The sequence below is a fragment of the Megalops cyprinoides genome, chromosome 2 (genome assembly GCF_013368585.1).
Source record: "Megalops cyprinoides isolate fMegCyp1 chromosome 2, fMegCyp1.pri, whole genome shotgun sequence".
Classification (NCBI taxonomy): domain Eukaryota; kingdom Metazoa; phylum Chordata; class Actinopteri; order Elopiformes; family Megalopidae; genus Megalops; species Megalops cyprinoides.
This window is the reverse complement of record NC_050584.1, coordinates 30255444-30276540: the sequence shown is the minus strand read 5'-3', so window position 1 is coordinate 30276540 and position 21097 is coordinate 30255444. Positions and strand designations below refer to the sequence as shown.

Genomic DNA, 21097 nt, shown 5'->3' with positions numbered 1-21097 from the left:
GTCTCACCACCACCAAACCAAAAGTTGACAGCTAATGCCGATGAGAAGACGAGTTTATGCAGGAACAGAGAGTGCTTTGAGCATTAAAAAAATAAATAAAAATAAAAATGGAGTAGGAGTAGATTGAATTGGAATGTGTGGACAAAATTACAGCAAGAACAGACAATATCAGAGCAGAGAAATCAACGAAGCACATAAAATTGTATTATTTGAGACAGATATGTTCACGATTTAAATTTAGAAGCCAATTCGCACAACAAAAGGCACACAGATATTTTTGGACTTACTGACTTAGTGAGTCATTGATTGACAGTGATTGGCGGACAGTGATTGGCAGACAGTGATTAGCGGACAGTGAATGAGGGGCAGTGATTGGGGGGCAGTGATTGATTGGCAGCCTTACCCAGCAGTGTAGCGACACAAGACAGGATGGCCAGCAGGGCGGCAGTGCTGAGCCCTGGAGAGGGGGAGGAGGAGGGCAGGGGGAGGCACACCGTCTCTCTTTCCCACTCCTCCTCTGTCTGTCCTTCCTTCTCTTCGGCCCGTGCCCCGCCCCTCAGGCAGGGACAGACAGACACGGTGACTGTCCCCGTGCTGGTAAGGCCCGACATGCTGTCCTTCAGAACCAATGGCACCTGCAGGGAGAGGGAGGAGGAGGGCGAGCGAGAGAGGGTGGGCAGGGGAGAGAGGAGCACCAGGCTGGCGGTGGGGCCTGGGAGAGAGAGAGCGAGAGAGAGAGAGAGAGAGAGAGAGAGAGAGAGAGAGAGAGAGAGAGAGAGAGAGAGAGAGGGGGAGGGAGAGAGGAAAAATAATAGAGACAGAGATAGAGAGGGAGAGGAAGAGAGCAAGACAGGGAAAGAGGGAAAGTGGGAGAGGGGGAGGTGTGACATGCATTCTGTGAAACCCATTTTATGTAAAGCCTCTTACACACAACTTATATCACCTGAAGCGCAACCCCAGAATGTGTCATCTAATAGCATTTCTGAAAGGTATACCAGCAGTGCTAAAGTGTGTGTCTGCAGTGCTAAAGTATGTATCTGCAGTGCTAAAAGGTATATCTGCAGCGCTAAATGGTGTACCAGCAGTGCTAAAGTTTATATTTGCAGTGATAAAGGGTGTATCTGCAGCGCTAAAGCATGTATCTGCAGCGCTAAAGCATGTATCTGCAGTGCTAAAGGGTGTGTCTGCAGTGCTAAAGCGTGTATCTGCAGTGCTAAAGCGTGTATCTGCAGTGCTAAAGCGTGTATCTGCAGTGCTAAAGGGTGTGTCCGCAGTGCTAAAGCGTGTATCTGCAGCGCTAAAGCATGTATCTGCAGTGCTAAAGGGTGTATCTGCAGTGCTAAAGCGTGTATCTGCAGCGCTAAATGGTGTACCAGCAGTGCTAAAGGGTATATTTGCAGTGCTAAAGCGTGTATCTGCAGTGCTAAAGCATGTATCTGCAGCGCTAAATGGTGTACCAGCAGCGCTAAAGGGTATATTTGCAGTGCTAAAGCGTGTATCTGCAGCGCTAAATGGTGTACCAGCAGCGCTAAAGGGTATATTTGCAGTGCTAAAGCGTGTATCTGCAGTGCTAAAGGGATAGAAAGAGACAGTGAAAGCCGTAGACTGACACAGACACTGTGGAGGACAGAATGAGGGCAGGCATACCTCCACTCCCCCTGATGGAGAAGTTGAGGCCAGCACTGGACTCCGGAGGGATGCTGAAGTGCACGACCGAGTCGTTTCCTCCTTTGTCTTTATCGATTGCCCGCAACACCTGCACCACCTGAGAGAGAGAGAGAGAGATGGAGATGGATGGGGGTGCAGAGGGAAACAGAAGGATAGAATCCTCAGAAACACAACAGAATGTGCTGAGTGTGACTGTGCACTTCCAGAGAGCCAGAGATATGAGCAGAAACAGAGACAGAGACAGACGCACAGGCAAAACGACACACACAGAGAGAGGGGCAAACACACAGAGGTACAGACACACAGACAGACATACAGATACACAGACAGGCAGAAGGACAGACAGACAGACAGAGGAACAGACAGACACACTGACAGACAGAAAGAAAGGCAGAAGAACAGACAAATGGACATACAGTATAAGCAGAGGAATAGACAGACAGACAGACAGACAGTCCTTGCTGACCTGCCCCACAGCAGCGGAGTCACACAGCGCAGTTGTGTACTGTCTGTCCAGCTCGGGGGCATTGTCATTCACATCCAAGGTCTCTATGGCAACCACCACCCTGGACACCTGGCTGGGGCTGTCTGAGACAAGCACAAGCCCCACACAGCTGTGTCACCACAACGTTATCACCACGTTACTGCACTACCACCAAGATGTCATAGGAGAGGATCACTCTAATGGGAGAGCATCACTCACGTGAGAGAGGATCACTGTTATGTTAATGTACTCTTCACCTATTTAAACAGCTTGATCGTCACAACATAATTGTAGAACAGGGAGCATGAAATCTGTGCTGTTATTACGTTTCGGTACTGCTGCTCAAACTCTGCCAGACGGTAGGACCGCTGGCTACTCTGCTGTTAGAGTGAAATTTCTCCAGCAGCAGCTGACCCCTGACCTCTCTGTGTGGCGATGACGGTGATGTTGTGCCATTGGTTGTGCTCGCGGTCCAGCTCCACCGCAGTGGTGATGAGACCGTTGTCAGGGGCGATACGAAACAGGGCCTCTGGGTCAGACTGGGGGTCGATAGAGTACCTGAGCGAGAGAGAGGGCGGGGGAAGAGAAAGAGAAATGGGGAGGGAGGATATGGAATACATAACCTTGCAATTTATCAGCAAATTTTATCCCCTGCAATCAATTCCCTGCACTGTGCCCTGGAACAGCAGGGTGTGTCTGTAGAGCTAAAGGGTGTATTTGCAGCCTGAAAGGCCGTATCTGCAGTGCTAAAGGGTGTATCTGCAGAGCTAAATGGTATACAAGCTATTTTAAGGGGTTAAAGGGCACAAAGATAAAGAGAGAGATGTTCAACAGATGGAACTGTGTATTCATACACATTGACTGACAGACTGACTGACTCAGTAACAGCTGAAGCCTACATTCTGAAACAGCAGATGAGAGGTCCAAAATGAGGACACAGATCTGTGTGTAAACAGGAATCACAATCACAATCAGAATCAGACTGCTTTCATACATTGTCAAGGTGACAACAAATACCACCCAACCGCAGTGATACAACAATCAACAACAGTAGTGCAGGACACATACATGAAATGGAGTAAAGATGGAATGAATGAGGTATATAAAAATAAATATGAACAGATACTGTACAATAAGTTAAAGTGTACCTGCAGGCTACATATATGTACAACTGTAATTATAAGTGGGAAGGATTAGGGGAGCAGGGGGAAGGCTGAAAAGAGTACAGAGAAAGAATACACAGGAGTGACAGGTGTAGAGGAGAATTGGGGGGGTAGGAGGGGAAGGGGAGCACCTGACCGCACCTGATGCCACTGCCCAACCCAGTGTCAGGGTCCACAGCGGCCACACGCCCCACGGTGCAGGCCGGCCGGCAGTTCTCAGAAACATCCATCCGGTACCGGCTCCGGGAGAAGCGGGGGGGCTCGTCGGCATCCAGGACGGTCACCCGCACCGACGCGCGGTCCTTAAAGGGGCCGCGCCGCAGGAAGCGTGGGTCCACTGTGGGGTTCAGCACCTCCACCGCAAACAAGTACGAGCTGCGCGCCTCATAGTCCACCGCCTGCGGGGCCACACCCACACAAACACCCGCTATTACATACATATACACATGTAATTACATCTTATTACACATGAATACATCTTACAATCCTACAATATTCAATAAAATATAATTCAATAAAATACAATAAAATGAATCAGTTTAAGGTGCCATTGGTTTTACGTTGGAAAATATTTTTTAAGATAAGTAAAAAACTGAAATATGCTGTTTCCATAGGTATTCAACTCCTGTGCTCCCTAATCAGGACTCAGCTGCCTTACCATTGGCCTCTACCGGCACATATATACACAATAAAATCTCAGAGTACGCACAGCAATATGGGAGCCTCACAAACCTCTGTCTCTTAAATAAAAGCCTGTCACGTTAATATCATTATTAATGTCCCTGATAATAAAATGTCTGGCTATGAAGTGACCTTGTAGAACACATGTAGTTTGTTAACTGAGGTGTACCTGTACAGTTTATTTACTCATACATACATCTTCAAACCAATTCATATTATTACATATTTATACTGTAGAAATGTATAGGACAAAGGTAACTGTTTACTACCCCTACTGCAGAAAGGGCACCAGGGTGGTGTAGTGGTAAGGAGCAGGACTCATAACTGAAAGGTTGCTGGTTTGATTCCCCAATGGGGCACTGCTGCTGTACCCTTGGGCAAGGTACTTAACCCACAATTGCCTAAGTAAATATCCAGCTGTATAAATTGATAACATGTAACAATTGGAACCTGTGACAATAATGAAATGAATGTATATTCTGACTGAAAGATACTGGACTGAAATGTCAAAATGAGTATAAGGTGACTGGACTTGTAAGTAAGACTGAAACAAACAAAATGAAGAGAGAGAGAGAGTGAGTGAGTGTGGTATATTCTAAGACCTGCCCTGATGATGTCACCTTTGTAGCACTGGTGGTCTGGGGGTAGAGGGGCAGGTGAAGTAATGAGAAATTATGAGAATGAGAAATTATGAGAAATTATGGTGTGGGAAAGATGCCTGGCTCCTAGTATAACAGAATGTGGCCTTATTAGATGAGCCACTAAAATTATTCTTCACTCTTTCTTCAAGTTATTATAGTGAGAGAAGGAGAGAGAGAGAGAGAGAGAGAGAGAGAGAGAGAGAGATAGAGAGAGAGAGAGAGAAAGAGGGTGAGAGAGAGGGTGAGAGAGATGGAGAAGCATCGATCAGAAGCTCCCATTAGAGACAGCGAGAGAAGATATGTCCTGGGCGAAGAGCTGTCACTTACACTGTGAGCGCACACTCATCACCTCTGCTCTCTCCCTCCAGCTCCTCATTCTCTCTCCTTTTTCCAGAATGCACACTCCATCACCCCCCTCACCCCCCACGCCCCCCACCCCCCACCTGAACGGCCTGTCTGCAGCCAAACACATACTCATCTCTCTCACTCACTCGCACTTACCATTAGCACTCATCATTCTGTCCCTCCCTCTCTCTCCCCCTCCCCCACTGTTTCTCTCTGTCTTTCTCTCTCTCCCTCCTCCTCTCTCTCCTTCTCTCTCTCCTACCTCCTCTCTCTCTCCGGTTCAAATGCAAATTCAAGTGAACTTCATGAGCTCTATTCTTTTGTGATGCTGTACACGAGTATGGCCGTTCATCAGAATGACCATACAGGTGTGTAGTATTGTCAAACTCATACATAAATGTTCATAGTAGACTACTAACCATCTAAGAAGAAAGAACAAAAATAAAATAAATAATGCTTACATGCATATATACATATACCCATGAAATACATTTACAGAATAGGAAATGCTTCCAGCCCACTGTCTCTGTAAACTCTCTTCTTCCATCCCTCTCTCAGTTCAGTTTGATTCAAGTTGATTCCATTTTGGTCCAGTTTGATTCAATTCAGTTCAATTCAATTCAATTCAACTGTGCTTTATTGACAGGACAAACACAAGCAGTGTTGCTGACGCAATAATGTAGACAATATTAAACCTAAGCACAACTGTGCAGAAAACAGGAGAACATGTCCATGCCCCCATCCCCAAAATCCACCTCTCCATCGTTGATATTAATTATGAAGACAATGACAGTGTCCAGATTGCAACTTGAACATGGTTTTTATAAACCTATGAAACCCTGCAAAGGTGTAAATGGAAGTCTGATGTGAAGGATGTGCTTTGATGCAGGTGCTCCCTGCTCCCTATAACCACTCAGTCTGGAGATACTGCATTGCCTGCCAGCGCATGGGCGCCCCCTACAGGCCAGGTTCTGCTCAGGGTTTCTTTCTTTTAGCTCCGGGGAGACTTGCTCCTCGGCTGCTGTTGCCTCAGGCTTGCTGTTGGGGGCTCAGGCCTGGGGTATCTGAAAAGCTCTTTTACAACAAATTCCCTTTGTAAAAAGTGCTAAACAAAGTGAATTGAACTGAATTGGACATACCAAAGAGGAAGGAAGCACTGCTGTAACTTCATAAGTGTCTCAGGAATGAATGAAACGTAATGCGTACGACTGTTGTTACGTGTTGATGTTGGGTTTTTTTTAAACAGTAGGTTTGTTTTGTTTCTATTTTTTCACCAGTAAACGGGCTGTAATGTGATGCCTTTGTATAAACAAGGTGGGCCGAATTCCCCCTCCCTGATGGTCCACTTCTCCTCCATCCCTCAAAGCAAACACCATTCCCGTCATCTGCTTGTGACCTCTGACCCCGACGCGTGCGCATGCATGAACCACGGGCCGTCATCCCAGGCTCCAGGCTCCGAGCGCTGACTGCAGCACACCTGTCCTCCCCCCAGGGCTCAGGAGCTTTGATCCATTTCCCGCTTGCGATTGGGCCACAGGTCCTTTGCCGCAGCCAATAGGAATAGGAGCACCGGAGCGGGTCAGAGTGCCGCGGAGCTGCAGTGTCAGAGAGCTCTTGCTGACATTTCAGCGCCGAGGGACTCCAGCAACAAGAGCTAGTTAACGCAGATCATGTCTCTCCCCAGATGTTCAGCTGAACAAACAGGAAAATGAAGCCGGTGGTCTCTCGTCTTGGAGATGAGATAACGGGAGGGGGGGGGTTGCTGCGGCGCTGTAATGTGCTGTCCTTGTGTGCTCCTCTTTGCTCTCCCGCTAAATTGGCTTGATTATCAGTTGATGAGCGGAGGCCCCTTGTGCCGCCTCCTGGGTCCGGGTGACTAAATGAGACTGACACCACGAAGAGCGGAGCTGAGAGCTGAGAGCCGCTCCTGGGTCGCCCTCTTCAGTTCTGCTCCTCGCAAACAGGTCCCTGGGGCCAGGGGTGGACTGTGCCAGATGTTTGGGGGTGGGGGGGGGGGTCAGAAGTGATTGTCACAAACCTTTCTGGTAACAAAAAATTAATGAAGTGTAAATCTAGAGTGGTCAGTACGGGGGGGTGGGGGGGGTGGGGGGCACAGCAACACCCAGTGGTGAAGCAGAGAAACTGTGTGCCCTTGCCCTTTTCCCTCTGCCTGTGTATGTAAGGCACATGGAAATGTGGCAAGATCTTTTCTTATTATTATTTTGGTCAGAAATTACATTGTGTTGCAATTTGGAATTTGTTTACCGTTTTATTTTTGCAGACTGTCCTATGTCATATATTTAAGGAAGCTGAAAAAATATACTATCATCATCCCTCCCTGTCACTCTGGGTCATCTCCCATGGTGACACTCCTGACAGGCCGCAAATATAACATGGCTTCACAGCTCACCAGAGAACCGATTGGACCTGAAGGTTGGATCTGAGCGTGGAAAAGTTTCGTTCCTGTGGCTGGCGGTCCGGCATTTTTAGCGTGTGTGCATGAATGTTAGAAAAAGGCACATCACATCATTGCCCCTTTTCGTTCAGCAGTAGGGAAAAAAACAGGCCATGCTGCATGCAATGTACAGTATGTGTGTGTGTGTGTGTGTGCTTTCGGGGGGAGTGCAGTGCTGAGGTAGCTCTTTACAATATAGCTCCGTCTTTATATATAAATATATATATATATAGCTCCGTCTCTATCTCCCAGCTCATTTTCCTTGATATTATGAAAGAAAACAGTGAGCTGGGGGATTCAAACATGTTTAACACTATGAGCGATTGTGTCAATACTAAGTACTATGTGGCTGTGTTTTTTTATATTTGCTAAACTGAGCAGAGACGTACAGCTTAGTCCTAATTTTATGGTTTGTTTATTTTAATTCTATTAATATAATGGAGGGGAATATTTCAATTTTCAATTAGATGCGTGTGAACTCTCCCGGCACTAAACCGTTTCTGCTAATCTACCTTTGCCACTTCACCAGAATGTGCTCCTAGAGGACAGGCGTTCACCCTCCTCAGGTTTCCAAGGCTCCCAGCATGCATTGTGGTTACAGAGGGAAACAAGCAGGAACAGTCCAGTTTGAAGAACACAGACAAAAAAACTAATTTCCATTCTGGTGACAAACTGAAATGACTAAAGGAACTCTGAATGGGTACCAAGCGTCTATCTTTAATAAAAGTGGGAATAAAAATGTGTGTGTGTGTGTGTGTGTGTGTGTGCGCCCATTCTTCCTGCCACCTTCTCTCTCTCACCTTGTTCAGAGTGATGACGGCCTCTTGGTTGAGTCCAGTGATGTTGAAGGTGTCCCCCCCTTCACCATCCATAATGGTATATTCCAGCTTGGCATTGTCCCCCAGATCTGCATCTGTTGCCGAGAGACGGCCCACCTCTGCCCCCGGTACCGCCAGCTCGGACACGGAGAACGACCAGACACCTGGGTGGGAGGGGGGTCAGACAGGAAAACAGAGAGGGAAGAAGGGAAGGAGAATTCAGTATTTAATCTTTATGTATGTTCACTGGTTAAGATACACAGATGTCATTTATGTGTTAAAAAACACACACACACACCCACTATGATCTGAATCCCTTTACACTTTCTCTCATACTCCTAATATTCCCTTCTTCCAAAGCATCACAGACAGGCTCACTCATGGCCCACAGTGTCACTAGCCTGCCAGTCATGTGTATGAATCTTGAGAAACTATAAAACACAAGTTCAGGGCCATTAAAAGGCTAAAGGGACAGTCTCTGCCTCCTGGGGCTGGAGCTAATTGGCTGATACCGCTGTTCTAACTGCTGTGGTCAAGATCTATTCTCATATGGTATTTTCATAATAAATATCAAACACTACATTCTGCATATATCTATGTAGTAACTGAACTAGTTCAAAACATTATTAATTTTAACATATTAATTAATTAGATATTCTGTTGTTATTCATAATTTATAGCATTTATATGAGCGCACATTATACATAGCTTAGCATGAAGTATTTTCAAAACTGTAGCGTCATTTCCGAACTTGTTATGTGGAACCTCATTATCAAACAAATGCTTGAGATTCAGATTGAATAATTTATCCCTTTTGGAATCCATCCTGCAAACAAAAACTTCAAAAGCATGAGGCTGGAATTCCCACATCTTCAGAAAAAAGCATTGGCTCCTAAATAATGCATCACACAACATACAGCCACTGCCATCAGTAAACATCCTCATAACCTTCCGGTTTGTGTGTGGGTGCCTGTAGTGATCGCTTATATGTGCCTGTGTGTGTGTGTGTGTGTGTGTGTGCAAACATGTAGCTTATGTGTGAGAGATTGTGTGTATGTCACCATGCACGTGTATGAGTGTGTATGAGTGTGTGTGCATGTGTGTGCATGTGTGTGTCTCTCGGACAGATAAAAATAATAAATTAGCTCATAGGTTCAACAGGGAGGCTCAGCTTCACCTTGAATGGACTGAGAGAGAAAGTGTTTTACTCCAGAAACTAGAAGAATCAAAACAAACTCCTAGCTGTTATACAGCCATGAACACCTCCTGCCCTGCAGGTCAGATACATGCCATTCTGCTGAACGAAGCAGCAGGGCCCCGTAAGTCTTTCAGTGATGGGATGTTAATTTAAGCACTCCTGCAGGTGAGACTTCAAGACAAGCACTTCTGTGCTTTGCAATGACAAATGTTAAATCTAGTGTTAAAACATGATGTGCCAAATGAAACACAATTAAAAGTACATTTACAGTATATTAACAGGCAGTTATTCTGAATTTAAGGTAAATATTGCTTTTTATACTTTAGTAATGCTAATATTTATCGAATAAGTCTAACTTATTCAATCACTTATTCACTTATTCTATCAAATAAGCTCTCGAAAAATTCTCCATTTAAGACAAAAATAAACATTTCAGCAGAATGTTTTCTTATTTGGCTGATTTTGTCATTCAGTAAATGTTTGAAGCACTTCCATAAATGTTTAATAGATTTAACCAATAGTTCATACATTTCATAAACGTTTCAAACATTTACATAAATGTTACAAACACTTATTAAATGCTGTAAAAGTCTGAAAATGTTAATAAATGTAAGGTTCATGGGAGGAGTTATAACTGTGTGTTAGTGGTTTTGTGCTTCACCACTCCACTACATGGAGGACAGGACAGTAAACAACCAAAGATCACTCCAGAGTACTTCCAAACAGCAGTATGTTTTACCCAGCGCAATCTGCAGGCTTGCTGATCACCTCGATAAACTCAGAGCTGACAGTAGTTAGCTCCATTTATGTTAATTATTTGACACAATTCAGCTGAGAAAACGATGAAATTGACCAAATTTCATTAAACACAGACTCAGAACGTGCTCAGACTGTGAGCATTTCCACGTTCACTCGATAACACAACGCACCACCGATATTGGACAGATGAAAGCGTGGACACAGACATAACGGACCTCCTTAGAGATCGCATAAATTACACTGCTGACCAATGGTGCAGGTAAAGACAAGTGAGCCCAGTCGATAGCACCAAGGGCACCAGGGGAGGCCATAATGTCCAGTAACTCCACTGCTCCTGTCTGGTGAATGCTACAAAAAGTCTGATGTGGGAGCTTTCCTGACCAAGCCCGCCAAGACACAATGTTAGACAGAACTGTTGTCAGAACTTTGAAAAGGACATGTTTAGCTGTTACGTGAGATACAGAGAACATCCCGCTTTATTGTGACATTTACATTACATTACAGTACATACTGGCTCTTATCCAGAGCGACTTACATAGGTCACACTGATTTTTTTACATGTTACCCATTTATACAGCTGGGTATTAACTGAAGCAATTCTGGGTTAAGTACCTTGCCCAAGGAGCACAGCAGCAGTGCCCCAGCAGGCAATCGAACCAGCAAGCTTTCGGTTATGAGTCCCGCTCCTTACCACTATGCTACACTGCCACCCCGTACATCGCAGGTTCACTCAAAGTGTGCACTGGCTACGCTGTTCCGGATAAGAGCATCCGCCGAGCAATGAAATACAGCGTGATGTGATGTCACAATGCATGGACACGGCTCTGCGTGTCGCGTGAGTCTTGCCTCTGCAGGGCAGCATCCGTCCGATTGGCTGACTGACCCCTGATTGACGGGTAACTCATTAACTGATGACACAACAGAAATCTGAAATCCTCACCTTGACGCCTCACAGACTTCAAGCCACATTACACCCTCTGCACAAGCAGTGCCAAATATGGTGAACTGCAGTCTAGCTCAATGGACTGCATAATTGAAGATGTCCTTGTACGTTCTTATTAATAATATGTGAATACAGATAAAAATATATAGCAGAGTGGCAAAAAATTCTATCCATCTGAGAGGCAGGGTGTAAAAAGGTGGAGAAGAGAGAGGATGAGAGAAGGAGTGAGAGACAGAGGCCAGGCTAAAGGATGGTGGTGGTGGTGGGGGGGGTCTTATCTGAGTTCCTTCTCAGTGCTGCCTTTCCCATTTGTTTGGAGTGAAATGTGAAATGCGCGGAGTGGGGAGGATCATTAAAAAACTGTCTAGCTGGCAGAAGCGAGTGCCCGGGATGAGAGCAGGACGCATAAAATCTGCATCCGCTTAGCGTGTGGCGCCACAGCGGGCGAGAGCGCGGCGTCGTTAGGCTGGGATGGTCAGAAACCGCACCAGAAAGGGGGTACGGCGCCGAGAGCGGGCCGAGAGAGAGAGAGGGAGAGAGAGAGAGCAGGATGAGGCAGCTCACCGTGTAAGCCGTGACTGACTGGGAGCTAACAGACTCGACAGGAAGTCGGCGGACACCTTTAGATGGGGAGGGGGAACGCGGCGCTGCGCTGGCGTGCTGACTGAGTCTCTGACTGACTGATAAACACCGAGGGGAGGGAAAGTAATTACTCCGGATTCAAACAGCGCAAACACACCGAGTGACAGACCCAGCCATTCCTCTGGCCTCTCAGCGTTAGCACTGCGCTGAAACAGAGGAAAGGGGAGAGAGGGGGAGAGAGAGAGACAAAGGTATGGAGCGAGAGAGAGAGAAAGAGAGAGAGAGGGAGAGAGAGAGAAGAGGAGGAAGAAAGAGAGGGAAAGAGGTAGGGAGAGGAAGAGAGGGAGGGAGTGAGAAAAAGAGAGATAGAGGGGGAAGGAGTAAAAGAGAAAGAAAGGAGTGAGAGAGGAAAAAGAGGTGGGGAGAGAAAGAGATAGAAAGGGAGAGAGAGGGGGAGAGAAAATGGAGAGATAGAGAGGAAGAGAGAGTGAGCAAGAGAGAGAGGTGAGAAGAAGGGGGAGTTGTCTTGTGTCTTGGAGCAATATTTCTAGCAGTGATTTTACTCTCTATCGAAGCAGAAACCAATGAACTTTAGATGAAATTTTAATGGAGGAAGGAGAATAAGAACAGAGTGGAATGATAAGAATTGAATATGAGCTATTACTCTTTGTAATTTATCTATAACCTCATCATATGAATGTTCTAATGGAGATTAGCATAATTGCTATTATTATGATTGCGATGATGATGACGATGATGGTGATGATGATAATTATTATTATTATCATTATTATTACTATCACCATACTAACAGTAAAGCTAGTAAGAATTAATGCCGTAAATTCAACCAAGATTTATTTTAAACAGCACACCCCTCTCTAAAGCCTCCATTGGCACAGACATATTTCAGTCTTACATCATGTTTACTCAACTTTGGATGGTTCCATTCCTAGGGAGAGGGGTGTCAAGCTCTTGGATTCCTACACACTCTGTACTTAAATAAAGAGATGAACAGCAAAATATCTCAATCTCCTTTGATTCCTTGCATTCTGAATCAATGCTGATTTGATGAATCACCCCCTTGGATTCTGTCTGCTGTGAATTCATGCTAATTAAATGAATCATCCCTTTGGGTTCTGTCTGTTTGGAATCAGTGCTGATGAAAATAAATCATCCCTTTGGGTTCTGTCTGTTTGGAATCAGTGCTGATGAAAATAAATCATCCCTTTGTGTTCTGTCTGTTTGGAATCAGTGCTGGTGAAAATGAATCATCCCTTTGGGTTTTGTCTGTTTGGAATCAGCACTAATTTAAATGAATCATCCCTTTGGATTCTGTTCTTAGGGCAGCCTCCTCCTGTCTTTTCCTCTGTCCTCAGAGAGGGACCCAGATCAGAGCTGACAATTGTACTTTACTGCCGACTGAACTCTGAAAAGAAATGGGCTCATGGCTAATCTGCTGATCTGGGTGTTTCTGAAACCAGCGAGGCAAGTGAACATTGTGTATTCGAATATCATGGTGGATCTGGAGTGGTGGTTCGGGTACTGAGCCTCTGAACTTTGATACAGAGAGCAGTCAGTTCACACCTTCAAGAGGAGGCCAGATCAGACACGGTTCAGGTGCCGGAATTAATCCCACCGCACACCACGCAACATCTCGCAGGCAACATTCCATTCAGCTACACAAGCAGATATCAGTGCTGCAGTTTCCCCACCCAAGATCAGATTTGATAGCCCCACCCATCAGGTTTGGATCTAGAGCCCTGCCCACCAGATTTGGGTCTACAGCCCCACCCACCAGATTTGAGTCTAGATCCCTGCCCACCAAGTTTGAGTCTAGAGCTCCGCCCACCCGATTTGCGGGAATCTGCCAAACTGGCTGCAGAAATCTCTGCTCACGCATGCAGCTGTCTCTAACGCCTGAGCAGAGGATCCCTGCGAGATGTTTTATGCACAATTGATAATTAGACCCCCAGGCTGCTGGCACGGGCGGGAGGGGTTCTCTGGGGGTTGTTGTGTCAATGTTGTAGGAATATCATAGCGACTCAATTATTCATCAGAGAACAACAGCACACGTGCCAGGCTCCGCAGCGCAGAGGTGTGCTGACACAGCCAATAGGAGGCGTCCAGCCCTGCCGATGAGGAGCCAATTGGCTGAAAACTCCGCGTTGCATCATCCGTTTCTGTGGAGACTCATGCGGGCGCTGACGTGGCCTCCTGGCCTGGACACGACTGGCACGGGTACCCCCCGATCAGTGCCAGTGAAATTCGGGTCAGGCTGTGTGTCAGCGTTTGATTTAGAGGTGGGTTGGGGCGGGGGGGCAGGGATGGGGGGGTCTCTCTCTGTGTGGGTTGGAACTCTCTGGACCATCGCTGTTGACTCAGTAAGTGACTAATTAGACACTGCAGTGTATTAGTGCTACAAGAGAGAGCAGAGGAAGGGACAACACACACACACACACACACACACACACACAGTCCCCTGTTTTCCTCTTTCTCTCTCCTTCCCCCACTTCCTTAGCAGAAAACAGCCCCTTTATCATTCTGTCTACCTCTCTCTCCCTAATTGTCTTTTTCTCACTTTCAAAGGACAAATTAGATAATATCCCTGTCAAGATTACTCCTCTTTCTCTCTCTCTCTCTCTCTCTCTCTCTCAGTCTCCCTCTGTCTCACAGGAAATAAATTAGTAATATTTATGATTAAAGCTTCTCTTCATCTCCTGACTCTTATCTCTCCTTCGCACAGAGAGACAGTGATCGGTACCAGTCTACCTACAGAGGCTCCTGTCACACCATCTGTCCACAGGCCCCACACATCACACTGAGCAGATGTCAATTCCAGAGCTGCCGGAGCTTTTAAAAGTTCATCAGGCACTGATTGAGCTGGGGACAGCATGGAGGGAACAGAGCTCTCCTGGACTGAAGGACACGCCTCTACCTCCCCATCCCTAACCCCCCCAGACCCACCCATTCCGGGGCACACGACCTGCGGCCAGCGTGACACTCGCTGTCATCAGAAGTGCGTCTCATTGGCTGGCTGAAGTGTGCCGTAGAGCTCAGTGAGACACAGCAGAGGAGAGTTTGAGTGGACGGTGACGCCTGTGGATACACAGAGACTGAGCATTCACCGTGCAGGACACAGTGAATCAGATTCAAGGCCAACAACGCTCCTCTCAGTGCTGCTTCAGGCACCTGAATGTCGCTGCTCTGGAATACCAAGCCTACGTCACTGGACTACGACTCCCATGATTCATTTCAGCGTGTCAACAGTGCTCCTTGGATTAGGCCCATTGAGCCCATTATTTTGAATAAGTTTAAACTTTCAGGACTCTAGAGAGAGCTGCAGCGCCTCTGAAAACCCACACACACACCTGCAAACAAATCACAATTTCACAGCTACACACACACATACCTACACACACACAGGACAATATTTTCAATAATCTTAGAGTATTACTCCATGAATAATCAAGTTTTTCTGTCTAGAAGATATTATTTGCTTCGTTTATTTGCAGTAAGCCACTCTGGCTGGGCTGAGATTCAGAATGATAGGGACAGCAATGAAACGATACTACAGTTGTGTGCGCACACACACTGGACACAGCTTTCAGCAGCTATGGCTGTGTTGCGTCGGTAGAGGACACTGACTCTGAGTGAAGCGAGGGGGGTTGTCATTGACATCGGTCAGCCTGATGGTGACTGTGGTGGTCCCTGACAGCCCGCCCAGGTGTCCCCCCATGTCCTTGGCCTGGAGGACCACCAGGTGCTGATCCTGAGTTTCTCTGTCCATGTCCGGCACGGCCGTGCGGAGGATCCCTGGGAGGGCACAGCAATGTCACAACAGGCAAGCTGACTGTCTGACTGTGACATCATGATGCGAGAAGACACAGATTGACCGACTGACTGTGACATCATAGCACCAGAGGACACTGACTGACCAACCGACTGTGACATCACAGTGCTGGAACACGGCATGACTGTCACCGTAGACACACAAGGTGGGGTGGGGTTGTGGGGGGGAGGTGGAGAGGAATGCTGGATTTACATGCTGTAGCACTCTAAAGTAAACTCACAATGACACAGAAGCTGGTATGAGAGTAACCTCACTCTGAAAGAGGGATTGAGGAAAAGACACAAGCATGCAATCCAACATCTACGTCATTGAAGCCACACACATGTAGAGACTTATGTACACACACACACACACACACACACACACATACATACACACTGACCTGTCTGAGGATCCACAGAGAAGTACTGCTGGCCCTGGATCAGTGTGTACACCAGCCTGGCGCTGTTCCCATAGGTAGGATCATCTGCATCTGTCGCTGTCACCTGGATTATGGACGTACCTGAGGGGGAGAGAGAGAGAGAGAGAGGAAATAAGTAGCACAGCACTGAGACAGTGGGGTTAATACACTATATACACACTACATTGATACTGCAGTGAGAGAGGGATCAAGACAGTATATACACACTGACCAACTGGACACTACAATTAGATTTGAAAAGAATTCCATGAGCACACCCTGAGACAGTGAAATCAAGTTAAAATTTGAAACTCTACTAATAAATTGCTTTCTAATAAACTCATATCTGTGGTAATAACAAGCCTCCGCAGCTGTAGGGTTTTCATTTGGATGTTGAACAGTGAGGGCCTACATTACTGTCCTCTGGGGGTGAAGCTGCTGCCTTCATTTAGCGACCCTTATTACTGCGTAACTGATGTTAATGTTGCTTCAGCAGGCTGGTGATTTTAACCTATTAACCTATCACTGTGGGTTCTCAGCATGGGTGCTGAACAGCTCACGTGCTGGGAATGAGGATTCACAGAGACTGCTGCAGGTGCAGGACAGTGCAAACTGTGAATTAACAGCAGAGCAGTCTTATTGTGACATATGAGCTGAACTCTTGCATTGTGATGCAAGAGAAGAGCATCTGAGAGCAGGGCAGTCTCATTGTGATGTCAGAGAGGGTAGTGTCTTTGCGATGTAACAGCAGGGCAGTCTCATTGTGATGTCAGAGAGGGCAATCTTTTTGTGATGTAACAGCAGGGCAGTCTCTGTGATGTCAGAGAGGGTAGTGTCTTTGCGATGTAACAGCAGGGCGGTCTCATTGTGATGTCAGAGAGGGTAGTCTCTTTGAGATGTAACAGAGGGGCAGTCTCATTGTGACATCAGAGAGGGCAGTCTCTTTGTGATGTAACAGCAGGGCAGTCTCATTGTGATGTCAGAGAGGGCAGTCTCTTTGAGATGTAACAGCAGGGCAGTCTCATTGTGACATCAGAGAGGGCAGTCTCTTTGTGATGTAAGGGCAGGGCAGTCTCATTATGGTGTCAGAGAGGGAAGTCTTTTTGTGATGTAACAGCAGGGCAGTCTCTGTGATGTCAGAGAGGGCAGTCTCTTTGAGATGTAACAGCAGGGCAGTCTCATTGTGATGTCAGAGAGGGAAGTCTTTTTGTGATGTAACAGCAGGACAGTCTCATGGTGATGTCTACACGGATCAGTGTGGGCCAGAGGGATTGAGTCCAGGCAGAACTTGACTTTATGGTGATGTCAGGACTTTTTTGCCTTTCAGTTTTGATCCCTAAGGTTTTGCAGTGCAAGTCAGGCTTGTTCTCTTGTTCTTATTCTCTCCCTCCCTCCTTCTCACCTGGGCTTATGCGGTCTCTGTGCTGTTCCTCTCTCTGTCTCAATCCAATATCCCTTCATCTCCCTTTCTGAATTCCCTTTTTCTTTGCCTCCTTCAATTCCCTCTCATCTCCGATCAGCATGACTTCCCCTCTTAGATTTGATACTTTCTTCCTCCAAATAAATCATCATTTTCATCTCAAAGCCTCAAATTGCTGAAAAAAATACACACACACAGTCAAAAAAGGACTACGTATCCCATGGGGCATCGCCTGGCAGCTCTGAGGAAAAAGGGATTTGTGGGAGCAGCTGTTGCTGTTTTTGACATCAAAGCAATGACAGTGTCACAAAGAGAGAGAGAGAGAGGGAGAGAGAGGTGGTAGCTGAGTGTGGAAGGATGGAAAGCAAGGAAGAGAGGGGGTGGAATGGAGGGAAGAGGGAGAAAAGGAGGGAGAGTAAACAGAGAGCAGGAAAGAGGTGGGGAAGGACAGGGGGAGTATAGTCGCCCTAGGTCTGTGTTCTGTCACAGCTCCTAGTGGACAGAGACAGAGGGAGATGACCCGGTGGCTGCCAGTTCCGTTCCCTGTTTGGCTGCTGCTGATGTACCCTTGGGCAGGGACTTAACCCAAACTCCCTCAGAGAAAAATCACATTGACCACATTGTCTGGATGTGGAAGTAAATTGCATGTGAGGTAAATAATTATGATTTAATTTAAGTGTAATGCAATATAAACGCAATCAAAGATCAACTTATTGGGAAAGCCAGGTCGCTGTTGGAAGTGGTGTTGCTGGGCCAGTAGGGGACAGTCTTTCCTCTGAGTCTCACAGGAGAAGTATATGCCTCAGTGCAGTGATGGGGACACTGTGCTGCAGGAGGTGCCATCTTTCGGATGAAATGTTAAACCCAGGTGCTGACTGTCTGTGATGATTAAAATCCCATGTCGTTTCTAGCATGTAGCAGTACAGGGTTTTCCAGGCGTCTTGGCCAATCAATCTCTTTCAGTCAATGTTTCAGTCTAAACATCCCCCAGTTTAATTGGTTGAAAAAATCCCTCCTTGTCCACCTCACCTGTGTGGTGATCGTTTTGGTGAAAAATACCTGCCGTGCGTCACCGAGGTGGAGGCTACATCAATATGCTGATGGTGATGATAATGATGATGACAATGACAATGACGATGACAACGACAACAATGACAATGACAACGACAACGATGACAATGACAACGATTATTATTATGCAGTGTCAGGATAAAGGTGTGTCCAGGTGTAAAATATTTAATAAAGTATTTAATTCCATGGGTCAGCAGAAAGTATGAAGAAAAGTTTTCAACACTATCTCACGCTATTTGACAAGCTATGACAGACCGATGGAATTCACTTGCACTACATGAATTACCCGAAATTAGCTTCACACTGAAAACTGTATTTCAAGTAGCTACTTCCAAAACCCAACTGGGCCCTAAAATTTTTATAATTATTTAAGCATGCTAGCTAGCCATGGCAAGCCAGTATTTCTGCATAGTAGGACAGATTGCATCAAACCATGTGCAGTATATTTCTAACATTGTTTAAAATGTACAGGCTGGAGACCCCAGTATGAATTAGTCAACAAAAAAAAAAAAAAAACAGACGCTCTCAGTGCAGTACCTATGTTAGCCATCTCGGGCACAGTGGCGCTGTAGGGCCCGTCCTCGAAGATGGGCGGGTTGTCGTTGATGTCCTGGACCCGGATGATGAACTGGGAGGAGGGCTCCAGGGCGCGGTCGGTCTGGCGGTCTGTTGCCGTGGCGATGAGACGGTACTCGTCCTTCTCCTCGCGGTCCAGCGGCTTGGTGACGTGGATGTTGCCGGTCTTCTCGTCAATCACGAACACCGACCCCGCCCCTTCCCCCCGCAACACGTACTTAGTGCGTCCGTCCCCTCTGTCCATATCTGTGTGCAGCTGAAAGAGAGAGAGAGAGAAAGAAGGAGGTGGAGCGAGAGCAGGAGAGGGAGAGAAAGAGACAGAGAGAGAAGAGTAAGATGTGGTTTAAAAACACAGCCCAACTGGACACCACAGTGTGCTTACCCTTTGCTGCATGTGTGGGTTGATGATGGTAAATATGCATAAATAAAGATGGCAGATGAAGAGTAAGAATTTTAAAATGAGGAAAAGAGAAGCAGAGAAAGAAAGGCCAGGTCAAGTGCAGACAGCAAAGCCAAAAGAAGAAAAGAAAAAGAAAAGTCAAGCAAAGGAGGGAGCTGGACAGCTTTTATTTTCAGAATGGAGATGGAGCTGGTGTTTGCATCAGCAGCATCCAGTCTCAGTCACGCACCCACCAACACAGCCTCCCTCGCATGCGTGTGTGAGAGCGTGTGTGCGCCTGTGTGTTTTTAGTTATTACCTTGTCGCCTTTTACCCATCTGTCATTTAATCATGCAGCATTCTCATTCGCAACATCGACATTCCTTTCCTTCATCTGACATTCTCCCCTCCCTCTCACCCTCTCTCTCTCCCTCTCCCTCCATCTCTCTCCCTCCCTCCATCTCTCTCTCTCCCTCTCTCACCCCCTCCTTTCTCCCTCCCTCTCCTTCTCTTTCCCTCTCTCCCTCTCCGCCTCTCTCTCTCTTTTTAATTCTGCCATCACAGATGTTCGTTTTCTCGACTTGCATTCCCTTTGCTTGACTGACACCTGTCTGCGCCTGAGCAGCTATTTCCTTTTCTCCCTCTCAGCTGCAAGCTGACAGGTAATCCATTCCCTGCTCCCTGGGGGTGGAGCCTTTTATTTTTGTGGGTGTGTTACATGCTAATAACTCTGTTGTTATATGGTTAGAAATCACTCCAAGTCTTTCATCATTCTCAGGGCAGGAGAACGGAAAGAAGGAGCTGTTGAATGGGAGCCCATTTCTGCACTCAAAGAAAGGGGAAAAATAATTTGCTATGTAATAATAATGAGATATTTTCCCATTGGTATGACAGAATGAGTCATTACTATGAGATATGTTCTTGAACTAATGACTTAGCAAGTGATAATACTCAAGATTTGGAGAAAGTATCGTCAGCTGTTAACCGGCCTGAAAGCTAAGCGATTTGCCAGTTTAATGCCAAGACATAGAGAGCTCCACCAAAATCAAACGACTTGAACTCACACAGCAAGTCTAACACCAGGCACAGCTAGCTGATAACAGAGTCTGACAGCAGCCCTCTGAGTTACAGGTCATTAACATTATTTTTCATAAAAATGAAAGTGCTGCAAAATGTAAGTATATTAATCAATGGCTGCATTCAGATATATCTACAATATTAGCCACTCTGATCATATCAGAAGACATATCAGTGAAGTGTTCAAACTGCAGACATGATGTCCTGTAATTTCCCTATGGCACATGTATGCCAACATTACTGATGCATTCTGGGAGTTGTATTTATATGTTATGTGTTAGTGATGCACACTGGGAGTTGTATTCATATCTGTCTATGAGAGAGACCATCTTCCCCAATTCAACAAAATAAGTGGTTTATGATAGTGATGATCTTAACAACCTATCATAGGCTGCAGTGAAGAGTTTATTGCAGTGATGAGTTCATTGCAGTGATCAGATTATTGCAGTGATGAGTTTACTGCAGTGATGAGATTATTGCAGTGAAGAGTTTATTGCAGTGATGAGATTATTGCAGTGATGAGTTTATTGCAGTGATAGGTTTATTGCAGTGATGAGATTATTGCAGTGATGAGTTTATTGCAGTGA

At 46.2% G+C, this 21097-nt stretch overlaps 1 protein-coding gene across 1 annotated transcript in view; it reads right to left on the bottom strand.

Moving 5' to 3' along the window:
• LOC118770938 overlaps window positions 1-21097 on the bottom strand; it is a 68024-nt gene that overhangs the window by 4372 nt on the left and 42555 nt on the right. The window contains exons 3-11 of the mRNA XM_036518732.1: window positions 19016-19310; window positions 15970-16089; window positions 15383-15550; window positions 8238-8419; window positions 3457-3713; window positions 2574-2710; window positions 2135-2256; window positions 1648-1765; window positions 404-712 (exon numbers count right to left, since the gene is read on the bottom strand). Coding sequence (XP_036374625.1) covers window positions 404-712; window positions 1648-1765; window positions 2135-2256; window positions 2574-2710; window positions 3457-3713; window positions 8238-8419; window positions 15383-15550; window positions 15970-16089; window positions 19016-19310 — 1708 coding nt within the window. The remainder of the gene's footprint in view (window positions 1-403; window positions 713-1647; window positions 1766-2134; window positions 2257-2573; window positions 2711-3456; window positions 3714-8237; window positions 8420-15382; window positions 15551-15969; window positions 16090-19015; window positions 19311-21097) is intronic.